Below are 24,441 nucleotides of genomic sequence, written 5' to 3' on the forward strand. Positions count from 1 at the left end.
TGGGCTGATTCAGGGGAGCAAAGGGACCTATGAAAAACAATTATCTACATGTAAATGGTGTAGTGACTGTTAGAGATGACCAAAGCTGGAAGAAAAACCTGAGCCTCTTCAACACGAGGCTTTGCTCTTTTCTCCTTAACAGTGTATTGAAATGTTATTTTCAGCAACAGAACTGATGTCAACATAGAAACAGCAAAATCCAGGCTAAACTATTGGTTGGATCACGGACTGAGAACCTAGTTAGATTAAGCAAATTCTGTGAAATTACTTTAAGGTGAAATTTACCCTGGTACTGAGGACTCACCAAGATCCTGTGAATTACTTAAGTCCCATGTAAGCCCACAACACGGATCTCAAGAGGAGCCGTAAACTGTGCCCATTTATGAGAGAGCCCTGTACAGGTGTGAATTTCACTCTCAGTGAATAGATGAGTGGGTATTTGAGTACTGATCAGCTGGGTTTTTGGCATGTCAAGAAAAACAATGACCCTTACATGTCACGATGATACGCACAAATAGCCAGGAGGTTATGTTGGTTTGTCTCTCAGTCGCAGTTCATGAAGGGGAGGTGTTATTTTTGGTTATCTGACATCAGGTTGATGGAATGTTTTATTCTGTGAGATCAATCTGGGTAGGAGGTCTTTTTAATTTTAAAAGCAAACAGACTTTACTGATAATGAAGCCGCTATGTAATCAGCGGAGATCTCCAGAGAGGTTCTTGAGGAAGTCATTTATGGCAGGGGTGTTTGATATCAATATCTGAAGTGTATAATCGAAATCTTTAGCCTTTTCTTTGCAAAGTCAGCCTCTAGCCACATAATCAATATGTCACTCAAGTAGGGAGACTGAAATAAAAACTAGACAAGTACTTTCTGTTTCTTCCTGTAAATATGCAATGAACCATCAATAAACACTAGGCACCAGATTATGGCTGGGGCACAAAGTATAATTGGATAGTGCAGAGAAGTGCATAGCATTGCCCTAGATCAGTAGGCGAGTGAACCAGCAGCTGGGCATTTTTTCTTTTTTTACAATTCTAGTAGATTTTTCAAAATTCTCTGAGAATAGAATGACTAGTTATTTTAAACACAAAACAAAGACGTATCAGTAGCCGAAGAGTCTGAGTTTAACAATCGATTGCATTGTTGTCCTCTCCCTCTTTCTATGTGTCAGTGTAGCAGTTAGGTTTTTACAGGTTAAACATATGACGCCTGCGTCAGCTCAGCTCCCACATAGCTCTACCATCTGTTTATCCTCATCAGATGTTAGGAAGGTTCAGAATATCACACAACATACATGCAGGTGTTGCAGTAGCAATGCAAATGTTATGAAATAGCTTGGGAGCAGGAGGCCTTTGTTTTACTGTATTTCAAATGCTTGGCAGTTCCTTTTACATTGTACATAACAGTTTACACAGAAACAGTATTATATGGATATTTGGGGCCAAATTCTTCTCTTTTTTCTACCCAGGCAACCACACTCAGGAAAGTCAGCAAGGCTGCATAGGTAGAAGTGATTTTTAGGGTTGGGGTCCTTTTTTTTTGTTTGTTTTTTATCTTGCTGAAGATAACACTTTCCTACTCATGGCCCTGTAAAGACCACTTGGATCATCCTTCGTTTTGCAGGTTGTTATAAATTGAATTGTATTGTAACCTTAACTATAAAGGGTACTACCAAGCACCTGCAATAATAAATGTAAGCTACCCACCTAGGAAAAAGAAACAGACAGCACAGATACAAACAAAACAATAGGCCTGAGACAGTCATAGCACCTTTCATTTCAAAGTGCTTCAAATATTTTATCTACTCATTCGTGTGTGTGTAGGTGTGCACGTGTGCATTACTATTAATGGTCCCAAAATGTCACCAACACAGAGTTAAGATTGCTCCATGCTGCTTGAGCTAAACTTAAGCCTTTGAAAAGCAGGAAATGAAGAGTGATTTATTGCTTTCCAACCATCCTCACTTTAGTATCAGTGCCGCCGTTTACTTCTTCTCCCTAAGTGCATCACTTTGCACTTACCGTGGTATCCTCTATAGATAAGGCTGCAATACAGTTCCAATTATAACATGCTTTTCCTACACACTCCTACGTTTCGGACACTGTCACCTTTGAGGTTGAAATTTTCCATGCTTGGTCTCTGCCCAAAGGTGATTTGTTATTGGAAAGTATGAACAAGATCCATTCAATCATTTTTAACTTTGGTAAGGGTAAGAAATATACTTTTCTTGTTAACTACTCACTAAGACCAGCTCTACCACTTTTGCCGCCCCAAGCAAAAACTACTGCCTGAACTGCTGAAGCAAAAAAAAAAAAAAAAGCTGCCCGGACTGTGCCACCCCAAGAATGGATAGAATGCCGTCCCTCAGCATGTGCCGGCCCAGGCACGTGCTTCCTCTGGGGGCTCCTGGAGCCGGCCCTGCTACTCACCCCCCCTCCCACAACTCCCTCCAACAACCTCTTTTACCAGATTTTTTTTTGAAGGCCAGCTGTTAAAATGGCTGAGTGTCTGGGCATAGTTCTCAGCGCAGGCTACGGCATTTGCTTGGTTTGAAAAAAAAATCTGGTTTGATTGAGTATTTGGTGACAGCCTACTGGGCATGTATACAGTGTAGTTGTAGCCATGTGGGGCTCAGGATATGAGAGATACAAGGTGGGTTGAAAGCTTGTCTTTCTCATCAATAGAAGTTAGCTCACTAAAAGATATTACGTCACGCACCTTGTCTCTCTACTGGGTATGGAGTATTTTCCGTGTAGCCTTCCCTTGTTAAATGCAACGCTTGAAATAGTGCTCTTTGGGCTTGTCTACACCACACAGCTTTTAGCGACAAGGCTGTGTTGCTAAAAGTCAGCGTGTGTGAATGCTCTCTGTCGGTATTTTGTCTGCACTTTTGCCAACAAAATACTTTCATCCCGTGAGCGGCGTTAGCTTTCTTGGAAGGAGAGTGCTGCTGTCGACAAAGCTGTGTTCACACTGCCACTTGCATTGGCAAAACTTTTGTCTTTTGCGGGGGGCACTTTTTAAAGTACCCGTGAAAGACAAAAGTTTTGTCGACAACTTCGCAGTGTAGACATACTCTTTGTTACTAATGAATGTCATAATAAAACATATAGGATGCAAATTCTCCTCCCTCTCCCCTGGGAGTGGGCAAAGGAGGAACTCAGGCCAAAGACACTGCTCAAGCCATTAGACTGGAGCTGTTGTCATAGAGCAGTTCTCCTGCTGTGCAGCCTGGAGGGAGGATTCCTTCCCCTTCTCCCTGTCGATCTCTAGAGCCTAACCCAGTAACTCAGGATTAAGCACTGGGGAGAAGACCAGCCCCTTAATCAGTACTCCTTCTCCTTTTGTTATGTCCCCACTGTTCCCATCTTTCAATTTCAATTTGCAGCTTAATTTTGTCCTGCGTGTTTGTACCTCCTTCAGCTCTAAGGTAGTCAATAGATTTCATCACAGCTTCAAGCCTCACTCTGGATCACTGTGGGATTTTTTTTTTGAACTTCATTTGCTATTTTGAAGGATAATTATTTGATAGGAATTATCAACGTGATGTGATGTGAACCTACTGTACTGTAGAGGGAGCAAATATAATTCTGTTAGTTTGTTCTATAAGGCTTAAGCTTGATCTAGCAAATTGTCACTTGGAAAAAAAAAATCAATCACCATGTTTATCTTTGCCAGGGCTATAGCTGATTTGCTGAGGGCTTGTCTACATCAGAAAGTTGCAGCGCTGGTGAGGGAGTTACAGCGCTGCAACTTTGAAGGTGTACACATCTGCAGGGCACCACCAGCGCTGCAACTCCCTGTTTGCAGCGCTGGCCGTACTCCCGTTTTGTCTCGGGTGTAGAGGATCCAGCGCTGGTGATCCAGCGCTGGTAATCCAATGTAGACAGTTACCAGCGCTTTTCTTGACCTCCGTGGAAGGAGGAAGCCTCTGGTAATCAAGCTGGTTTCCTTTCCCGGTTTGCTCTCTCGGTCCCGGAGCCAGCCAGCAAACCGCAGGGAAGGAGACCTGCTTGCTCGGGGTTCCGGGACCGAGAGAGCAAACCGGGAAAGGAGACCAGCTTCGCCGCGGTTTGCTCTCTCGGTCCCGGAGCCAGCCAGCAAACCGCAGGGAAGGAGACCTGCTTGCTCGGGGTTCCGGGACCGAGAGAGCAAACCGGGAACGCCGCGGTTTGCTCTCTCGGTCCCGGAGCCAGCCAGCAAACCGCAGGGAAGGAGACCTGCTTGCTCGGGGTTCCGGGACCGAGAGAGCAAACCGCGGCGTTCCCGGTTTGCTCTCTCGGTCCCGGAACCCCGAGCAAGCAGGTCTCCTTCCCTGCGGTTTGCTGGCTGGCTCCGGGACCGAGAGAGCAAACCGCGGCGAAGCTGGTCTCCTTTCCCGGTTTGCTCTCTCGGTCCCGGAACCCCGAGCAAGCAGGTCTCCTTCCCTGCGGTTTGCTGGCTGGCTCCGGGACCGAGAGAGCAAACCGCGGCGTTCCCGGTTTGCTCTCTCGGTCCCGGAACCCCGAGCAAGCAGGTCTCCTTCCCTGCGGTTTGCTGGCTGGCTCCGGGACCGAGAGAGCAAACCGCGGCGTTCCCGGTTTGCTCTCTCGGTCCCGGAACCCCGAGCAAGCAGGTCTCCTTCCCTGCGGTTTGCTGGCTGGCTCCGGGACCGAGAGAGCAAACCGCGGGGAAGCTGGTTTCCTTTCCCGGTTTGCTCTCTCGTCCGGGAACCCCCCTTGAAGCCGCCCAACAGCGCTGCAGTGTGGCCACATCTAACACCACTTGCAGCGCTGGTTGCTGTAAGTGTGGCCACTCTGCAGCGCTGGCCCTATACAGCTGTACTAATACAGCTGTAACAACCAGCGCTGCAAAATTTTAGATGTAGACATGGCCTGAGATGCTTCCCAACTGAAAGCAGGATCAAGCCCTGTGATTTTAAATGCCTTATGCAGAGGGGTCGAAGCACCAGAAATTAACAATACATATGAAAATTAAGAAAAACCTGTCATATCTGTTTACCTATGTCCAGATAAAATGGGATACCATAAAATAAAACAATTAAAATATATATATATGAGAGAGAGGGGGAGCACTGATATCATTTTATATGCATTTTGCTAGTAAAAAGAGTCTAATATCTTTTTAGTAGAAAAACTGGGAGAAAAAAACATAAATGACAGTCACTTTGTTGTGTATGTTGATGGAGAAGTCTTTTCTTTCCTTTCCTGAAATGGTGTGAAGAACATCTGGAAATTTTGCTAAGAAGCCCTAAACCTCAAAAAGAAAATGTACCTCTCAATTGCAATCTAATTTTATGCTCAGCTGCACAAGATGGGCCAGATTCCCATCTCAGAGTTGTGTAAATCTTGAGTAAATACACTGAAATCAACATGTAAACAAGATCAGAATTTGGCACAGTGTATTCAGTGCAATTTACCAGCTTACAGCACAGAAGTGTATTTGTGTTTAATAAGATCAAGACCATTCTGTTGTTCCTGTTGATCTGAAGTGCTTTACTGAAACGGTCTCCCTCTCTCAATTGTATGCTGATTGAAATGCATCAATATGAAATGACAAAGGACTAGTAGTCGAAAATATAAAGAGCCCAAACCTTGATGTTAATGGAAAAATTGCAATTGACTTCAGTGGCAGCAGGCCCTTAATTTTCACAGAGGCTTGTTTTAAAATATATTTTAGCAATTCTATTTTTGCCTTTGTAAGACTGGAGGGTTTACAGCATTAGGCTACAGGATACAGTAAGGGGGCTGAGTCAGATTTCCTTGACTCTACTTTTCTTCTCTCAAGGGGCCTATTGAGTGAGCAAGCCTTCATAAGTCCCTGCGTCAGCTGGCTGGGCACCGATGGGGTCCTACAGCTATCGAAATGACTAGATAGGCATCTGCATTCAGGACTAAGTAAAGCAGAAGAGAAGATAAACAAGACAGCTCTAAGGAGGAAAGGTTAGTCATGCAGCTCCTTTTACCAAAGCAACAGAGTAAGGTAGACCCACCAAAAAGCACTTAAATGAAAGAGAATCTTTACCACAATGCAGCGGCTTGTTGGACAGAGACACGACAGAGATTGTGAGGATCTGCTCTTTAAACTGCACTGAAAAACAGTGTTGGTTTCTTACCTGATGATAAAAATAGCTGTCTTATTAACCTGACTTTAAAGAGACTTTAAATCATAAGAGACAAAGAAACAAAGTGTAATGAAAAATCCTGCACAGAAGTACACTCAAAAAACAGGCCTATGCCTGGCTGGCTCAGAAAACTGATTTTGCCCATTCCCGTGTTATTTTACATAGGGCAAGAGGAATGTTGCATCACAGTTCCAGATGATTTGGGGGAATTCTTTCCCTTTTCTAAATGATATGGACACTTTGCGGTTATAACCCAGACAAGTCCTTCAGTGCCTTGTTAAGGGTGGAGTAAACTATTAAAGCATCAATATTATTCAGTATAAAATAAAAATCTCCTAACCCCCAATAAATAAATCCTGAAGGAAGTTCTCTATGCAAGTCTGAGACATAGAAATCCTCCTGAATATCAAAAATCACTTTCACAAAGCAAAGTATTGCACTACTTCATTCACTGCCTATTGGTTGGACAGTGATAATAAATGGACATAGATTTTCAAGCTAGAAGTCATTTTGGTCCCTAATCAGTCTTTATTCAAACTAAACTCGCACTGATTTCAATGAGAGGTTAGACAGAGAACAAACTAAATATGACCCTCTAGATTTGGCCCTTTATGAGCCATGATTTGGGTATTAAAAAGTTTTAATTCACAAATGTCTCCCCAGTTATTTTCAGTCACTTATGTAAGTGCATCAGTAGAAAATGTGTTTGTTTTCTTCATGTAAATTTCATGTAGCTTCTTTGGTCAGGTGTCCATGTTTGCTTTGGCATGTAAATTGCCCCCTCACCTCTCCAAACTCATGTAAATTTAGTGCTAAATCCTGTCTTTTGTTACATGAGTGTGCCAGGGAGACTATTTCCTTCCCGGACCAAGGCTCACCCAAGTTGCAGCTGCACTGGATTCCAGCCCAGCAGTCTCTTGAATGTCAAATTAGGGAGTGGCTAATGAGCCTGCAGATCCTCCACAGGTAGCTTGCTGACTTGGGGGCATGGCAAAGCATCCACTCCCACTACACGCACAGAGGATTGTGAAGGTTTAGGATGCAGAGTGTGTTGTTCTACTTCCCTGCACAGGCAGGATGGCTCACTAAACCAAACATATGGCTGGCTCTGCTGTTTCCTTAACTCGCCTACTGTTCACAACGCTGGTGAGTAAGGGCAGAATTTTGCCCTTTGTATTTAGGTCATGAATAAAAATGATTTAGGTTCTAGAAACTAGTCAGATGGGGTTAAGATTAAGCCGAGTTTAATGTAACCAATGAAGGGGAGCTGTTTAGTTTTCATTCATCTCAAACATTACAATGAAAAGTCTGTTTCATATAGATATTCTGATTTTGGATACGTGTGCAAGGCTCCCGCTGATGACACTGAGAACCTACCCAAGGCCAGAGTGTGGTCCATGGGACCATCTTACCCAGGTTTTAAAAACCAAAACAAGCTGAACTGCAACCCAGAAGATAATTTGTGCCCCACTCCATAATGCCACGTACTTGCATGACTTCAGGCGGTTTTTGAATCACGTGCCGTTAAGCTGAAAAGTTTGTAACATCCAGAATGTGCATCTCATAGTTGCATAAGTGTTCGTAAGTCCCTCTCTTATCTTTAATTGGGTGTGAAGTATTTTGTGATACTTTTCTGTTAAAGACACTATACAAAAATAGTGTACACCACATGGGACAGGAAAGCAGATCCTGATGACAGCCAGCTTATCTCCCAGCACTGCCTGAACAAAGCATACATCTAGTGGCTATGTTTTCAGAAATACTTCCGACAAGTGCTAACATGTACTTAGGGAGAACTGGCAGTCCTGCACAGTTTTAATATAGCTTTACCCACCTCACTAGAAACAAGTGGATTCTAGTTACTCACTTCCCTTCCTAGGTAGTCCCAGGGTAAACAGAAATATCATGCCATCAGTGGAGGCACCCAGCAGGAGCAAGCAAAGGAGCACAAATCACAGCGCTCCTGATTCCCTGCAGCCCTCAGGAAATTAAAAAAAACCCAAAACATATAGCAAAATGAGAGAGACTGCAGCTCAAGGAAATTCCCAGTACGCCACTTTCCCATCTCCCTCCCTTCCCAAAGGAACAGCACATGATTTCAAGCAGGTGTGAAAGAGCCAGCAGACAAACAAAGGAGATAAAAGACATAATTCCAAGGAGCACTCAGGAGGCCACATCATAAGCATGACACACCAACCTTTAGCAGACTGAGACACTCCACCATTATTTACTTCACAGATGGACCACCCAGAAAATCTGGGAGCAATTAGGAGGGAGGAAAAAAATGCATGGGGTGGGGGGGTGGGGTTGGGAAGGAGGGCCAGGAGGATTCCTTACATCATCTCCATGCAAGCGTTTCGAGAATGAAGTGAATCTATATGGAGGAGGAATGCAGATTAAAGTGTTTGCAGTGAGAATGCAATAAAATAAAAGGCTATGAAAACATGTGACATCTGAATGAATTACAACACAGATGTTAAATTTACAAAAAGCCACAGCAATGTGTAAACATAAACGGGGAAGTTGATCAAGTTCTAGGAGACACATGTGGACATAAACAGCTTAAACTCCAACTGCTTCTTGATGACTATTAATGGCATTTCCTCCTGGTTTCACCACCCAGAGAGGCATTATGCAAAGACAATAGTTTTACTTTCTCCATCTCTAGTGGTGTCAATAGCAAACAGTTAATATTGTCAATAAAAAGCAAACCAACATAACACAGAAATACAATTGCATACTCTGTACAAATACCTGAACCCCCTCACAGCAGATTCCCTAACAGTTTCACAGAACTGAATGCCTTGGGGCTGAAGACTGCTTGTTCTCAGAAGAGTCCTTTGGACCCAATTCATTTCCATTGGTCCAACAGGATTTGAGATTGTTGACTATTAGTTCAGGGTGCAAAGCATATATTGTTAAACAAGTTTTTGCCTGATTCTCAACAGTGCTGAGCACTTTCAGCTCCTGCTGACTCCAAAGTGGTTGCTAAGCACCGCTAAAATTTAGGCCATTTTTATTTAAGCATCTAATTTTAGGCCCTCAAGTTTCAAAATTTTGGTCTGAGCCTTTTACTTTTGTTGACTTTGCTCACTGAAGTTGTTTATTCATTTTAAATGCTTCTAGGTTCACCCTAGCACCTTTGCATGTGGCTGCAATTTATAAATAAAACCATACATTTGTAGTACTCAAAAGCAGTAAGACAGAAAGTGACTCACTGTTAATTAAAATGACCCCTACATATTTTGGGTTTTTTTTTCTTTTTGTTTTGTACTATTTTCCTTCAATCTTGATCCCTGAGACTGAGATCTGGGCATTAAGGGCATATTATACAAACATATAAAAATTCATAATAGGGAATCTCTAAAGCTTTTCAGTGTATTAGTCATGGTGGCAAATTCACTTCTTGGCAACTTGTGACTTGGTAGGCACTATCTGTAGAGAAATTAAGCTGAACATTTATTATCCAGCTTGCCTCAGCAGCAGCTACAATACGGCAATTAGTTTACCTTAGAATAGACATCAAAGACTCAAAGGATGACCTTGCCCTAGAAGAATGAAATCTTTCTAAAAGCCCCATTCCACTCAATTCGCTAGTTTATAAGGTTTGCTAAAATCCAGTCTAATGATCATGTAGTTTCTTAGCAGGTCATGTGGTGCCATATTGTTTAAGGAACACAAGAATTAGTTATAAACCCTTTTTGAACTCAGAGAGCTTTCTGATTTGCTGAGGCAGAGCCACTTTCTAAAGACGTAAACGAAACTGTCTGAAGGAAAAGCCTCACTATGATTTTCTTTAGCTTCTTTCAAAGCAGACAAAAGTTCCCACACAATATATATGCTCCCTTACAATGAAGCATTTAATAACAGCAATATGTTCTGTCCATATGGCGCGACTAGAAGGGAGAAGCGCAAGTGACCATGCTGAGAAGTCTGTACTCACAGCCCTGTAAATTACAGATGAAAAGTGAGAGCACAAAAGCTGCGAGGTCAGACAAACTGGGCCAGGTACCAATGAAGACCTTACTTTCTGTTTTCCATTCCTCCTTTTAATGCTGGCCTAAAATTTTTCATGTCCGGAGTCTTAGCCAATTTTTTTTCTCATCCGAACATTTGATCAAAGCCCCTGGTACCATCCAATATACAACAAACTTTGTTTAATCTGCTCTGGCGACCAAGTGGTAGTGGTACATGCCATCATGAAGGAGATTTGAGTTGGAGTCTCAAATTTGGCTTTATGCAGCAATAATACAGGAGAAATGAAGTGAAAAAGATGGAGTTAAAAAAAGAAGTGGGTGGATAAAATTGAGGATGATACTTAAAACCCCACCTAGAATTAGGTATGAATGAAAAAAGAAACTTGAGGGTGGAGGTGAAGGAGGAAAAATATCTGTTCTTTAAATTAGGATGAAATTGCCCCACCTCTTTCCATTACTATCACGAAGCATAGCTTTTCCCAGTACTTTGGATTTAGTTTCCAGCTCCTGAACCTGCTCCAGCAAAGTCTTATGGTAGGTATGCTTGGCCCTGTATCACAAGGAAAAGACAAAGAAACAAAAACAAAAAACACATAAATGTTCACATGGCTGTAAAAGACCAAATTTCCTTCTCAGACACAAAAGGCACAGAGCCTTTGACTTGGGAAGATTTGGGAAACAGGGTAATGCAAGACTGTACAAGCATGGCAATTAGTCCAGATTCATAATATCTGGGTAATGTTACATGAAAAGGGCAGAACTGAAAGACTATAAACTCAGTATAGTTCATCTTCTTTAACAGAACACTCTGTCTGTGTAAAACTGTGCAGAACTGCTGGACTCTGGAGACTTGACACCACTGCCATGGGACTGCTCAAGACCCGGTCATCCAAACAAAAGAGCAGGGTTTCACTGAATATTCATTGAAGTAAACCATGATTCCATTTTGTCCTTTGAGCCACACATTGTGGTGCACTGAAAACCTGATTACAGTCTCAGATAATCATTGCCATTCAAACCTTCTAATTTTCATTTATGAGTATTGTGATACTGCACCCCATATTCTTCATAGTGATATTATTATGATATGATTATAACGTAATTATGATGTGTTTTATGCAAGAAAAGTCATGTGAGACATCATTGGAAAAGTTATGATTTGCTGAATATGATTATCTATTTGTATGCATGTATCATTTTTGCATCTGAATTTATGAATATTGACTATTATCTGTATTTCAAATGTAGTTATACCTGGGTGACACTCACTAGGCAAGATGCTTTCTGTCTAGATAGCTGGTTGGGAAGGGCCTGTTCAGGGCTATGAGCCATTAGGGAAAACAATAGGCCTTAGGAGAAGTTTATCTCCCACCTGGTGAGCCTTCCTGGAACACTCCAAACAACTTGTAAGTAATAGCTGCTATGACGCTACAAGGACATGTGACCAGGCCACATGATTCTGGACTCTATCTTGAGATATCAGTATTTTTCCAAAACCGCACTGGGAACCAAGTTTTGAAACAAAAGGTTCCTGCCATATGCTAAAGCTATATAAGGCAAGGAGTGATATCATCTGTGGTGCTTCACTCCCCACACTAGAGGACTCTTGAAACATCTGAGGAACAAAGACTGAACTGGGGGAAGTGCTGGACCCAGGCTAAAGGAATCTCTAGCCTGTGTATGAAGATCTGAGCACCCAAGATTGTGCAGTGTGTGCCTTAAGAGTCTATAAATCTGCCTGTACCATCAGTTATGCTGAATTTCTGCTAATTCATATACAATCTGTTTAGTATATTAAGCTTAGTTTGCATTTTTTTTTATTTTCTAGGTAATCTGCTTTGATCTGTGTGCTAGTCCTTATAATCATTTAAAATCTATCTTTTGTAATTAATAAGCTTATTTTACATTTTAATCCAAACCACTGAGCTTGGACTCGAGTGCTTGGGGAAAATCTCTGCTTGGTTACCCCAAGTGTGCATTGTCCTCTTCACATTGGGGGAGAGGCGGACCGGGTATTAAACCCATATACTGGCTAGATTTGACCAGGGCAGGATGTTACTGCTCCGTGGTCTAGACTGGGAAGCTGGTGGTTAGATAGCCTGCGTGTAACTGCAGCTGGGTGTGTCCATATCTGTGTGAATGCTGGTGGAAGTGAGGCTGGAGGGCTTTGCAGCTTATCACAGCAGTACAATGTGAAAGGGAGCCCAAGCTGAGGGGGTCAGAGGGCTCAGTGGTACCTCAGTTCCTGGAGGCACCCCGGAGGGAACCAGTCACAAGTATTTCCAGTTTTGTTAGACTTAAAAGATGCTTCCCTCCCCAATCAGCTTCCAAAAATAAAGTAACAGAACTGGCTGTGTCCTATTTCCTTGAGCGTGGCATGTAAAGAACAATTTTTGTACCACAGGCATAACTAAAATTTATACATGCTTGGGTCTCTGGAATAAAGAGACTTGGGCCTTATTTCAAGACTCACTTACATCATAATTCACTGGCATCACTCCTGAATTATGCTTGTGTAAGTGAGGGGAGATTCTAGCTCTCTATCTCCATATTCACAAAGTAATTAAGAAAAATTCAGGAATATCTTTCTCCAATGGACAGTTTCAGCCTCCTCTTTTATGTCACTTAATGGAGAAAGAGTATCCCAGGAGGTAATATTGGTTTATATATGACAGCAAAATACATTTGAAACAAAATGGAGTCAAGTTGCCTGAGACACCAGTATAGACTTGAAAAGATAAAGTATTTGCCTCTCAGTATTAAAATGGTATGTTCCAATTCCAGAGATGGCAAAGACGTCCTAGGCAGACAGAGATATGTAATTTACACCCAATAATCCAAAACATAGATTTAATCTGTCTGCATTATGGGGAGGTACTGATTGATGTACGCATCATTAAAAGGTAAAGGTAAAAGATACATTCATATTGTTAATTCTGTGATTTTCATTATTCCTCCTGCTAAAAACCCTCACTACAGTGGACAAAAAGTCCATGCTGATACTACAGGTACTGTTATTTATTTATTTACTTATTTTTAAGGACAGCATTTTCAAAACTGATCTCTAATTTTGCATACCCAATTTTAGGCACCCATGGTTTGACTAAGCAGCCATGGCTCTGAGTAACATAAATGGTGCAGGATCAGGCCCCAAGTCTCAAAAGTGGAGGCACCCATAGTGAATGGCCACTTTTGCAAATGTTGGCCTGAACACAGGGCTGGCGCTACCATTTAGGCAGCCTAGGCAATCGCCTAGGGTGCCAGAATAATTGATGGGTGCCGTTTTGCCGGAGGGGGCAGCAGGCAGCTCCGGTGGAGCTGCTGCAGTGGTGCCCGCGGTGGGTCCGCTGGTTCATGGCTCCAGTAGAGCTGCCACAGTGCTGCCTGCGGACAGTCGGCTGCTCGCGCAGTTCCGGTGGCCCTCCCGCAGGCACCACTGTGGCAGCTCCACCGGAGCCACGGACCAGTGGACCCTCCGCAGGCACCACTGTGGCAGCTCCACTGGAGCCGCGGGATCAGCGTGCGGGGCGGCGAAATTGCTGTCCGCCTAGGGCGCTCAAACCCCTAGCGCCGGTCCTGCCTAAACATGCACCTGAACACAAAAGAAGAGGCAGCTAGAGAACGAAGGGCTAGAGAGGAGGAATATGAGAGGCTATAAGGAAAAGGAGACTCACATAGTATTAAAGAATACAGTCCTACCAACATACTTTAGCAGTATACTTGAAAATAGAAATAAATACACCCAAATCAAGAGAGGGATAAAGCTTGAATGGTAGCATGGACATATACTGATAGGCAATGAAAATAGAGTAACAGGAACATTTTAAAATTTGTATAGTTTCAAGAATGTTACATTACTCAGAACTGCACAAAAATTAATTAGATTCAAGTTACTGTGGCTACTTAGACTAATAATTAGACTCATCCTCCTCTTTGAGAACTGAAACTTTAGACAGTTTTTAGGAGATAAAGCCTGCTTTAAGCTTTGGGCTATTAACTCTTATAATCTTTCCAATTGACTTTGCTTTCCCATTCCTCTTAATTTGACTAAATATGTTAAAACATTGACCTTGAACTTATCCCCTGCCTTTTAAAGAGACAATATCGAGTACTATAGACTTGAGGAGTTTTAAAGCCTGAATAAATTTGGAACTTTACAAATCCTCCAGATTTACTTTCATATAGAGAGAAATCTGGAAAAGTACAAACTATCCAATCTCTTCAAAGACTCCATGTTCATCTTTTCAAGTTTCCATTCACCATAAGAGATTAGAGCGATGCTTTTCTTTTCTCTCCCCAGAGTGAATACTGAATCCAGAATGTAAACATAATGGGTCTTTAGCAACAGAGAGTCCAATTAGTGAAATACAGTAAAAGCAAGCAATGCATTGAGAAATTTCACCATATGGCAAAACATTGTTGCCTTAAAGTCTGAGAGCATCAAAGTTAGTTTTAAGTAATACAAAATGATGGACTATATGGGTACTGTATCCTAGCTGGGTGTCTAGAAAGTACTGATACGAAGCCATGTCATTGTCATATTATTGGATATTTCCTTGGAGCAAGGACCTCATTAAACCAGACAGTAATGGTGGGAATTTAGTATTTGTACATGGCTAATTATAATCCATCCACGTGTTTCTAAAGAATAGGTGCTACAAAATGAAACTCTTATTCTTCAGGGCCTTACCCTGCTCTCACTGAATTCAAAGGCAAACTTCCCATGGACTTCAGTGGGAGCAGGGAGAGGCACTTTGCCCAACTGCTTTTTTCAGAACAGCAGAAATGAACATTTGAAACAGGAAAAGAAAGGGACAGGTCCCAGCTGTGCCTTGTACTTCACAAAATATCCTAGCACTGGGATCATTTCTCACTACTATGAAATCCCGTTCTATATTATTGGTTACCAGGCAGTAGAAGTGCTGCAGAAAAACAGGTTTTCTTTAAGAATGTTAAGAGAGTGGAACAGAAGAGCATTCAGGGCTTAACTGAGCATTTTAGACACACCCCCATGTTCAGAGCGGTGTGGAGCCTCACTACCTTAGGGGAAGAGCTTCTTATTAGAAGAGTTTACTCCTGGGGGACTTCTGCACCACTGCGCATCACAGAGTTAGTTTCCCCTGCAGATTTTTTTTTCTTCAGAATATAAATTCTGCTGGAGAGGTGCTGCAATTACACATTTTGCCCACCAGGTGCCAGAAGAGAGGGCAGCCAGCCAAAGTGCTCTCACAGCAGGACCCAGTCAGGAGGCACTGGACGGACAGAATGGGGGCACACAGGGCTGCTGGGGAGGTCACAGAATGGGGTTCAGAAGGGCTAGTGGGGGGGACAGACTGGGGTGCAGGCTCAGGAGCTAGTGGGGTGACAGCATTGAGCCACTGGCTGAATGGGAGGGGGGCTGCAGGGCCACAAGGAGACGGGGGTAGGGAGTGCAGGGACACATGGGAACGGGGGCAGATGTGCCTGACTGAATTGGAGAGGCAAGGGGTCAGCCAATGTCTGCATGGGGTAGGCTCCTCAACTCCCTAACAATCTTCCCCCTCCCAAACCTCCCTGCTTCATACTTCTCCCACCCTCACACAACAACCCTCCAGGTTTGCTCCCAGGCTCCTTCCCTCAACTTCTCCATTACCCTTGACTCCGCAAAGCCTTTTTATTGCCTCTGAGGGGTACAGGAAATATGTTTCTGTATTGTAGTTTAAATGAATTACTCAACGTTCTGTATTAATATGCCTAGAAAGGTATGTATATGTAAAAAAAAAAATTCCTGATTTTTTTTTGTCTGCATTGTTACAGACATAGTTGCTGACAGGTATTTTGAAATAAATTACCAAAATAATTGAAACCAACAGGATTATATTGTGTCATTTTGATAAATAAAATATGAAGAATTTCAAAATATTGGATGCAGAGTTTTTAAATTTTTGGTATAGAATTTTTAATATTTTGATGCAGAAATCCCCCAGGAGTAAGAGTTGCAGAATTTTGACTTTTATAAGAAAGAAACAACCCCTGTATATTTTACCAAAGCTGAAATCAGGAAATTGAGTCCAAGTTAACAATGTGATATTACAGCCAAGAACTTACTAGTAAGCTTCCTCCTCTTTCTGAAAAGAAAGGAAAATTTTCCACATTTTCTTGATTCAGTAAAGAGGTTTCAGGCACAGAGCTGCAGGGAACATGGGAGATAAGAGGTATGTTGACAACTGTAGCCTACATAACAAAGGAAATATAAAACTAGCTGAAACTTGCCAACATTACAAATTTCTAGAATGGGACTGTGTCCCGGTTTAGAAATAAAAAGATTTGCATGGGTCTGGAAATATACTTGTTCTTGTCCCTTTTAGTATTCTACCAGATGTAAACTGTACTCTGCACTTACTCTGTTCTGGCAGCATTCCGTACTGAAATTTAGCATATGTCTTTTGGGTCACAGGAATGCCCTTTCTGTGGACATATGTTTCATGTCCAAAAGGAACTGAAAGGGTAAACTCCATGACCAAGAAAAGCCAGAGCTTCTGGAATTTTATGTCTGACAATGGATTCTGCTAAATTACAGACAGCAGCATTTAGTCCCTGCTGTAGAAAAAATCTGTCTAGTCCCTTTAATTTCCAGGGGCTTTGGTCATAGCTCAAGTTTTGCATGGCAAGCCTTTTGAAAAGGAAACAGACCTTTACTCCTTACATATGGTAGTGCTGATAGCTGTGTCATTTCATTTATCCTAGTTTAAATGTTAATGGTGTTAATTTTACAGCAACGTCTAAAAAAAATCTTGTTTGGGAGAACAGATTCCTTGCTTAACATTGATAGGGGCCTCCTGTTTAAACTCTGTTGGACAATACCCAGTAAATCAATCTATATTTGTCTAGTAAGCTTCACAATCTATTTACATTCCTGGTCTGAATTAGTGAAAAGACACTGTTGCTGAAATCTCACTAAAAAATATACAAAGAAGAATAATTCAGGCTAAGTCAGTAATAGACATTTAATGACTAATAGTTTCTGATGACTGGCCCTTCATAAGATTTTACAATGCTTCAGCCTGAGCACTGATAAGAAGAGAGGGCAACTTGAGGACACAAGTTTGACCTGCACTAACTGTCTAGACAAACATTTTCAAAATCAGCTGGCTAATGTTAGACACCTAAATCCATATTTAAGCCCAGCTCCTGCGAACAGTTACGTACATATGTATCTTTAATCACGAGACTAGTCCCACTGAGTTCCAAGTGGGTAAAATAAAGCAATGCATAACTCTGTGTAGGATTGGGGCCTTCGTCACACTAATTAACTGACCAGATTTCAGAGGTGAAAATTAGATCACTTACATGCCTTACTTTAGGTATTCAAGTTTGACATTTTGGCCTCAGTAATTGTTGGACTTGTTCTACCATTTTCAACAGAGAAGTCTAATTGAATACAACAAAAACACTGCAGTACAATGCCCATATTAAACTATAACAGGCTCCAATGGAAATGTTATATTACTGACATTAACGCTAGGCATGGTAATGCAGCTCATGAATGTTGATCCAGTGAACTTTAATGGAGAGAAAGGAAATATTTTTTAAAAAATTGTTATTGATTTTGGTAGGCAAGTATAACAATTTAATTCTGCATTAGCGTTGAGCCCACAAAAAACACATTTACAGTATCTATACATGTAGCCTGATTTATCCTCTTATATTGACATTTGAGATGTGCGTGCGTGTTGGGGAAATTGTCTTACTCTCTACTGTATTTTCTTGATTCCTTCTGTACCTTCTACTCTTCTTCCTGAAAAGGAGATTTCCTCAGATGGTCAGGAGCTTGATGCAGGGTGTACAGATTACAGATTATGAGGCTTTCACCTTATGGCTTTGTGACAAATCACATATTAATCTTGCTATCCACCTATTCCACTCTAGTGAGGATCTGCAATACTAGCCCGACGCCTGGAATAACCCTAGGCCCAGTGGCGGCTCCAGGTACCAGTGCAGCGAGTGCATGCCGGGGGCGGCGTGCTGGCCGCCCTGAGGGCGGCAGTCAGGCAGCCTTCGGCAGCCTTCTGTGAGAGTTTCACTGGTCCCGCGGCTTCGGTGGCAATTCGGTGGCAGGTAGCCGAAGGCGTGGGACCAGCAGACCACCTGCAGAACTGCCGCTGAATCCGCATGACTGGCGGACCTCCCACAGAAACATCGTCGAAAGCTGCCTGACTGCCGTGCTTGAGGCAGCAAAAAACATAGAGCCGCCCCTGTATGGGCCTTCTTCTGTAGAACATAATGAAACATCGCAGTACCTTTAATAAGGAACATAAGGGTAATGCTTTCTTCAGATCATCATTCTTCTTCTTCAAACAGAAAGGCATCGCTAATATAGTGATACAAAACACGACCTATATTCTGAGTCCATGAGATTCACCTAATTTAGGATGAATATCAAGAAAAAAAAGCCTAATAGATCTTAACAGTCAGGAATATGACATTTTCCAAGAGAAAAAGTGGAAACCTGATAGCTTGAGACATTTAAAACTAGACTAGACAAAAACACCAGTAATTCTACAATAAAGAGCAATTCTGCTTTGCAAGGAGATGGAGTAGATGATAAAATCAGTCTCTTTCATCTCTAAATTCTCTGAATCTGTTACTTTCCTCAATGCTTCCAAATCAGCTACACTTGATCTTTCTTGTGTGAGGGAAAGAGTCATTAGGACTTTTCTCCAACAGTCAAGTCCCAGGACTATTGTTCTCTGTCCCAAGTACGTCCAGGAAGCCTCACTGTGGAAGGAGAGGCCTCAGAGTAGCCGACAAGCCAGTGAGTGTTTGCAAGACAAACAGACTTAAAATGAAATGGCCAGACAAAATACAGAATAATTATTTATACAGAGAGCCACTGTTTCTTTGCCTACAAATTAACGTACCGTTACGTTCCACTCTGGATAACTAGCCAAAATGAATAAAGTTTTGGCCTCCTTTAATGCAGACAGGACACCTTTGGGGTCTAAAGCAATTGACCTGTTAGAAGTATATAATGCAAATAATCACAACAAGAAAGAACTTTATTGAGCACAATGTATCCTTGGAAAGTACTTCATAGATATCTTGGCTATTAATCCATTTATATTGCTTGTGTTATTACAGATGATGAACTCACACAGCTTTTGAGTTAGATTCTATAAATATTCTTGCATGAATGTCACTATAATTTAGCATTTTGATAAAGTGTTAGTAGTTGTGTGACTGAAAGAAATGGAACTGAATAAACAATAGATGAAGAATGATTTCTACAACAAATATAATTATTGTTGGATCCTTTAAACTTACGCTCTCCATGCCACATCTTTAACAAGGCACGCAGTGGGCACCAGAAATAAACCAAGCCAGAAGTATCCACATCTCAGCACCATTCCTGCCTATGAAGAAACAGAAATAATTAAAGGATGGATCAGCTCCATGTCATAGTGAGTAGGTGGTTGTTTGAAAAGAATAAATAGGTGACAACATTATTAAATAGGCACAAAGGGCCTGATCCAAAGCCTATAGAAGTCAATGAAAATAATCTCATTGACTTCACTGGGATTTGGATCAGGCCTATAATAAATAAATGGTAACGATACTTTACATTGGTATCATCCCTCTCATTCCAAAGGATGTCAAAATGTTTCAGAAGTACACACACAAATCAAACCTTATTGCTAAGTCCACTATTGATATAAATCTGTGAATCCACCTAACCACATAGGTATATATCCACATACGTAGAGCCATATGATGTAAACCATTAACCATCTTTCTTGCCCTTTGCCACCTAATCCTTCAGGACCCATTTGAACATTCCAGATCTCTGAGCAGCTTCAAATAGCTGTCATTTAAAAAATTCATCAGTTGGCCACAGAAATGTTTCAGCCTTCTCCCACTTAAATATGGAATATCCTTCCAAAATGTCTCCTACCTGAGACCCAGGATGGGCCAGATTCACACCTGTCCCCATGACAAGTTTTTCATACCTTCTAATATCTCACATCCTTGCAGGATTAGCAACAAAGGCATTATAGTTTGGACAGAGTTATTTCCAGAATTCCAATGGGGTCCAGCACTCACATCTAGCTCTGGAAAGCTCCAAGATAAATTTACTTAAAGTTATGGCAGTGCTATTTATAGACAATCTATTTTAGGTAATATTTAGAGTTTTTTTGTCTCCCTTCTGAACTTTGTACATTTAGGCTAATGGTAACTAGGAGACCTCACTACAGGTTGAAGGGATACAAAAAACAATTGCTATAAAAATATTTAACTAAATGTGTTTTTCTATAAATGTGACATATATAGGATATGTGATGGTGAGGTGTGGTGTAAGGGTTTTATCAGAACTTCTTTGGGAGGAGCTGAAAAACTCATTTGTTCTCGCAGTATTCGTGAATGATGTTCCCATTCCATACTTAATCTTATAAACCTTTTTCCCACATTATCTTGTATTCTATGCAAAATACCCACATACCCACATACACACACACACACTCCTCTTATTTATTTACATCTCTACGGCATCCAATGGTACCTATCAGAGTAGGATCTTGGTGTGTATATACACAGACTCACACAAATGGAAGAGCAGGCCCACCACTGAAATGCAGGTATATTTGATTTAACTATGCAACACCACTGCTCAACAATTTCAGGAAGAAGCGAAGAAGAACATTGTGTGTATCTGAAACATCAGGGGAATTTAGGTAGATGTAGAGAGTGAATTTAGGTATGCATGGAGTGTAAAAAGAATATAGACTCTGGAATTTTGGCTTGTGATAAGTACTGTAGGATTTTTAGTTGCACTTGGTGGTCAGGACCTTAATTTTACACTTCAGTAGAAAAAACAGTCCTCAAACCATGCAGAGACATTGGATCATGACTGAGAACATAAGAACAGCCATACTGGATCTATCTATGGACCAATGGTCCATCTAGCCCAGTATCCTTTCTTTCAACAGCGGCCAGTGCCAGGTGCTTCAGAGGGAATGCGCAGAACAGGTAATCATCAAGTGATCCATCCCTGTCACCTATTTCCAGCTTCTGGCAAACAGAGGCTAGGGATACCATCTCTGCCCATTCTGACTAATAGACTCTATGAACTTATCTAGTTCTTTTTTGAATGCAGTATTGATTCTGATTCTGGAGGGAAAACAGCTAGTGGAACTTCCTATAACACCTGGAGTACTCCTTGGTCTCTCATTATTTGATTTGTTTATAGGTGGCCATATCAACAGTGCAACCATAGTTAGCAACAACTTGTCCCTTATTAGCACTGGTTTTAGGTAGGCATTCCTGAATTCATCCATCAGTTGTTGGATGATAAATCCTCCACACTATTTCTGGAGTAGGGTGACCAGATGTCCCGTTTTATCGGGACTGTCCCATATTTACTTGTTTGTCCCGCGTCCTGACCGATGTTCAGTCGGGTTGCGAATTGTCCTAATATTTTGCACTCTGGAGCACAGGTGGAGGGGGCTCATGCCCTCAACTCAGCCCCAGCCCCGCCCCGACTCCACCCCCTCCCTGCCCCATTGGATCCCTCCCCAAATCCTCACCCTGGCCCCGCCTCTTCCCCAAGTACACCACATTCCTCCTCCTCCCCTCTTCCTCCCAGGCTTGCGCGAATCAGCTGTATGATGGGAGGGGGGAGAAGCAGGATGTGGCAGCCCGCTCAGGGGAGGTGGAGGTTAGCTGGTGCAGTGGGGGGCGGGGTGGAGAGCTGCCGGTGGGTGCACAACTCCCACCAATTTTTCCTATTTTTCCGGCGCCCCTCTATGTCCCGATATTTCATATCCCTCATCTGGTCCCCTATTTCTGGAGAGACAGAACTGTAACAGAGATTAAAATATACTGAGTGCTAAAGCACTTATGGCTTTTATGGATACTTTGCCACCCAATAGAACAGGAAGTAAACAAATTCCAGTCTGAGAATCAGTTCTAGTTTATTTGTGATCTTTCATTCCTGCTTTCAGATTAGAAATGCTTGCACCATATGGCTAGTTTTGATGTGTGATGCTTATCTAAGGAGGGGAAATCTCTATAGCCTATTATAAACCCAAAGGCTGAAATGTAACATAAACAAACAAACAAAAAGTACTGGCAAAATACCTTCCTAATTACCTTGTCTCTTTGCCTTGGGTTTGCTCCTTCAGTCCTTGCATGATCCTGCCATTCTTGCACATACTAGTATTCCTTACTTACCTGAATATTCCCAGTGACCTCAGATGGACTACTCATACAAGTAGGACCTAGTGCAAGCATTGCAGGATGAGGACTCATATACATTTCCTAATATCTGTGCTTTTGATATTTTATGTTGTGTCTTTTGCCTTCACTGTTGAATTTTGCCTTGGTGAAGTATTCTTAACATACAGAACAGTCTGAGAACAAATTAAATAGAAATTTAAATATAATTATTTTACAGTCTTGTCAATTTAATTAATGGTTATCATAGGCAGCAGGTATAATAGGCCAGGGAAGGCTTCACAGCCACTGCCACAGGATGCCAGATTGCAGGTTTTTACTTTTTACTTACTATTATGCGCTATTCAGGTTCTGGGGCAGCTGAGAAGGTGGTATCTGCTATTCAGCTTCCAGGGTTCATCAGTAATCTCCCTGGACTCCAGGGGGATTATTGAAGAACATGGGAAGCTGAGTAACAGATACTGCCTCCTCCACCTCCCTGGAACTTGCATGGCGCATATAAAAAGCTCAGAGTTCTTCCACTGGGAGGCTGGGGGTCAGGGAAGGGAGGTGCGCTGGCACAGCTGGGGGCTCAGGGCAGCCGGCACAGCTCGGGGCGGCCTGGGGCTGGGGCAACTCAGGCCAGTGCAGCTGGGACCAACCTGGAGCGCCTCCAGTGGTGGGGGAGAGGGGCTTGGGCTGACTGGCCGGTGTGGCTGGGGCCGGCCCATGACTCCTCCAGCGGCAGGGGGCTCAGGGTTCCACCGCCCCAAGGCTTCTCTGGGAGGGAACGAGGAGGATGATTTAGGGCTCTAGCCGTGGGCATGGGGGAGCTCCTGCGAAAGGGGTAGGGCTGGGAGGCTAGCCTCTCTGAAGGAAGGGCCCACCCACTGCCCATGACATTGGTTATGATTAAGTCATCAATCTTATAATTTAAATTAAGGTGAATTCTCTGTATGTTCCCAAGAATCTCAAACTAAATGCTTTTGCTTGTGATTGTGCTCTTTATTTGTTCATTGTGAATAAATAAAATGTGCAATGACAATTGAATTATTCAATTCCTCTGCCCCCCTCACTTTGACACTGATCCTACTTGTCAGCCTCTCACACAATTGCCTGCAAGCCACACAGTCGCCTCAGCTTGGTACAACCTCTATGAACCTGTCTGTAAGACCCCTTCCTTGTCCACATTTGTTCCTCTCGGGTTACATCTACATTGCAATAAGAGACCCAAAGCCCTAGCTGGAGCTGGTCAGCTGACTCGGGCTCATGGCTTTTTTTATTGCAGTGTAGACATACCTTTAAATACCCATTTCTGCCATTCTGTTTACAGTGAATCAAGTTGACTTGTATATACACATCACCTATTGTTGTTCCCCTCTATTTGTCTGTCTGTCGTTAGGGACAATCATGAATGGAGGGGTGGAAAAACAAAATTTTGAGTTCCTGGAAGGAACACAACATTTCTTATCTGCCCTTTTACAAGTTGGCGGTAGGATGGCAGGAGCTTGCCACACAGTCTTTTCTGGACCCAGTAGCACTTCACTAATGGGTAGTGCAATCTGGGTGGGTGATGATTGCACAGTGTGCAGGAGATTGTGATATGAGTATTAACCTTTTCAAGAGGCAACTGGGTGGAGTCCACCACCCTCTTCAAAAGGTCCTGGAACGGATAAAAATCATCAGCCATCGATGGAGGTGGAAGAATGACTACCTCATCCAGAGACGAAGACAAAATAGGGGTTTGAGGGATAGACTCCTTATCTGCCCTAGCCTCCTGTTCTTCAAAGGCCTCCTTATGTCGGGGGTTTGGTGGAGGTGACTGTGTGACTCTACTTTCGTGGTGCAGTGGAGCTGAAGATCTGGCAAATTGCTGCCAATATGCTGCCCAAGGATCCTAGTATGGCCACTGCGGAGGCAAATCCAGGGAGGGGTGGTACCAGGACTGATTCCAACATCCCTGACTTGGGCAAGGGTCTTTGTCAAAGTATGGGATACTGTAATCATAGAATCATAGATTAGGGTTGGAAGAGACCTCAGGAGGTCATCTAATCCACCCCCTACTCAAAGCAGGACCATCCCCAACTAAATCATCCCAGCCAGGGCTTTGTTAAGCCGGTCCTTTAAATCAAGGGCATGAGAGCACCCAC

The 24,441-nt window shown here is 42.5% G+C and overlaps 1 protein-coding gene across 2 annotated transcripts in view; it reads right to left on the bottom strand.

Moving 5' to 3' along the window:
* Positions 1-24,441, bottom strand: part of ATP8A2 (ATPase phospholipid transporting 8A2) — a 591,777-nt gene that overhangs the window by 25,505 nt on the left and 541,831 nt on the right. For both annotated transcript variants that reach the window (XM_030562288.1, XM_030562284.1), the window contains exons 34-35: positions 19,406-19,494; positions 10,548-10,652 (exon numbers count right to left, since the gene is read on the bottom strand). In XM_030562288.1, coding sequence (XP_030418148.1) covers positions 10,548-10,652; positions 19,406-19,494 — 194 coding nt within the window. The remainder of the gene's footprint in view (positions 1-10,547; positions 10,653-19,405; positions 19,495-24,441) is intronic.

Source organism: Gopherus evgoodei, chromosome 1, assembly GCF_007399415.2.
Source record: "Gopherus evgoodei ecotype Sinaloan lineage chromosome 1, rGopEvg1_v1.p, whole genome shotgun sequence".
NCBI lineage: Eukaryota > Metazoa > Chordata > Testudines > Testudinidae > Gopherus > Gopherus evgoodei.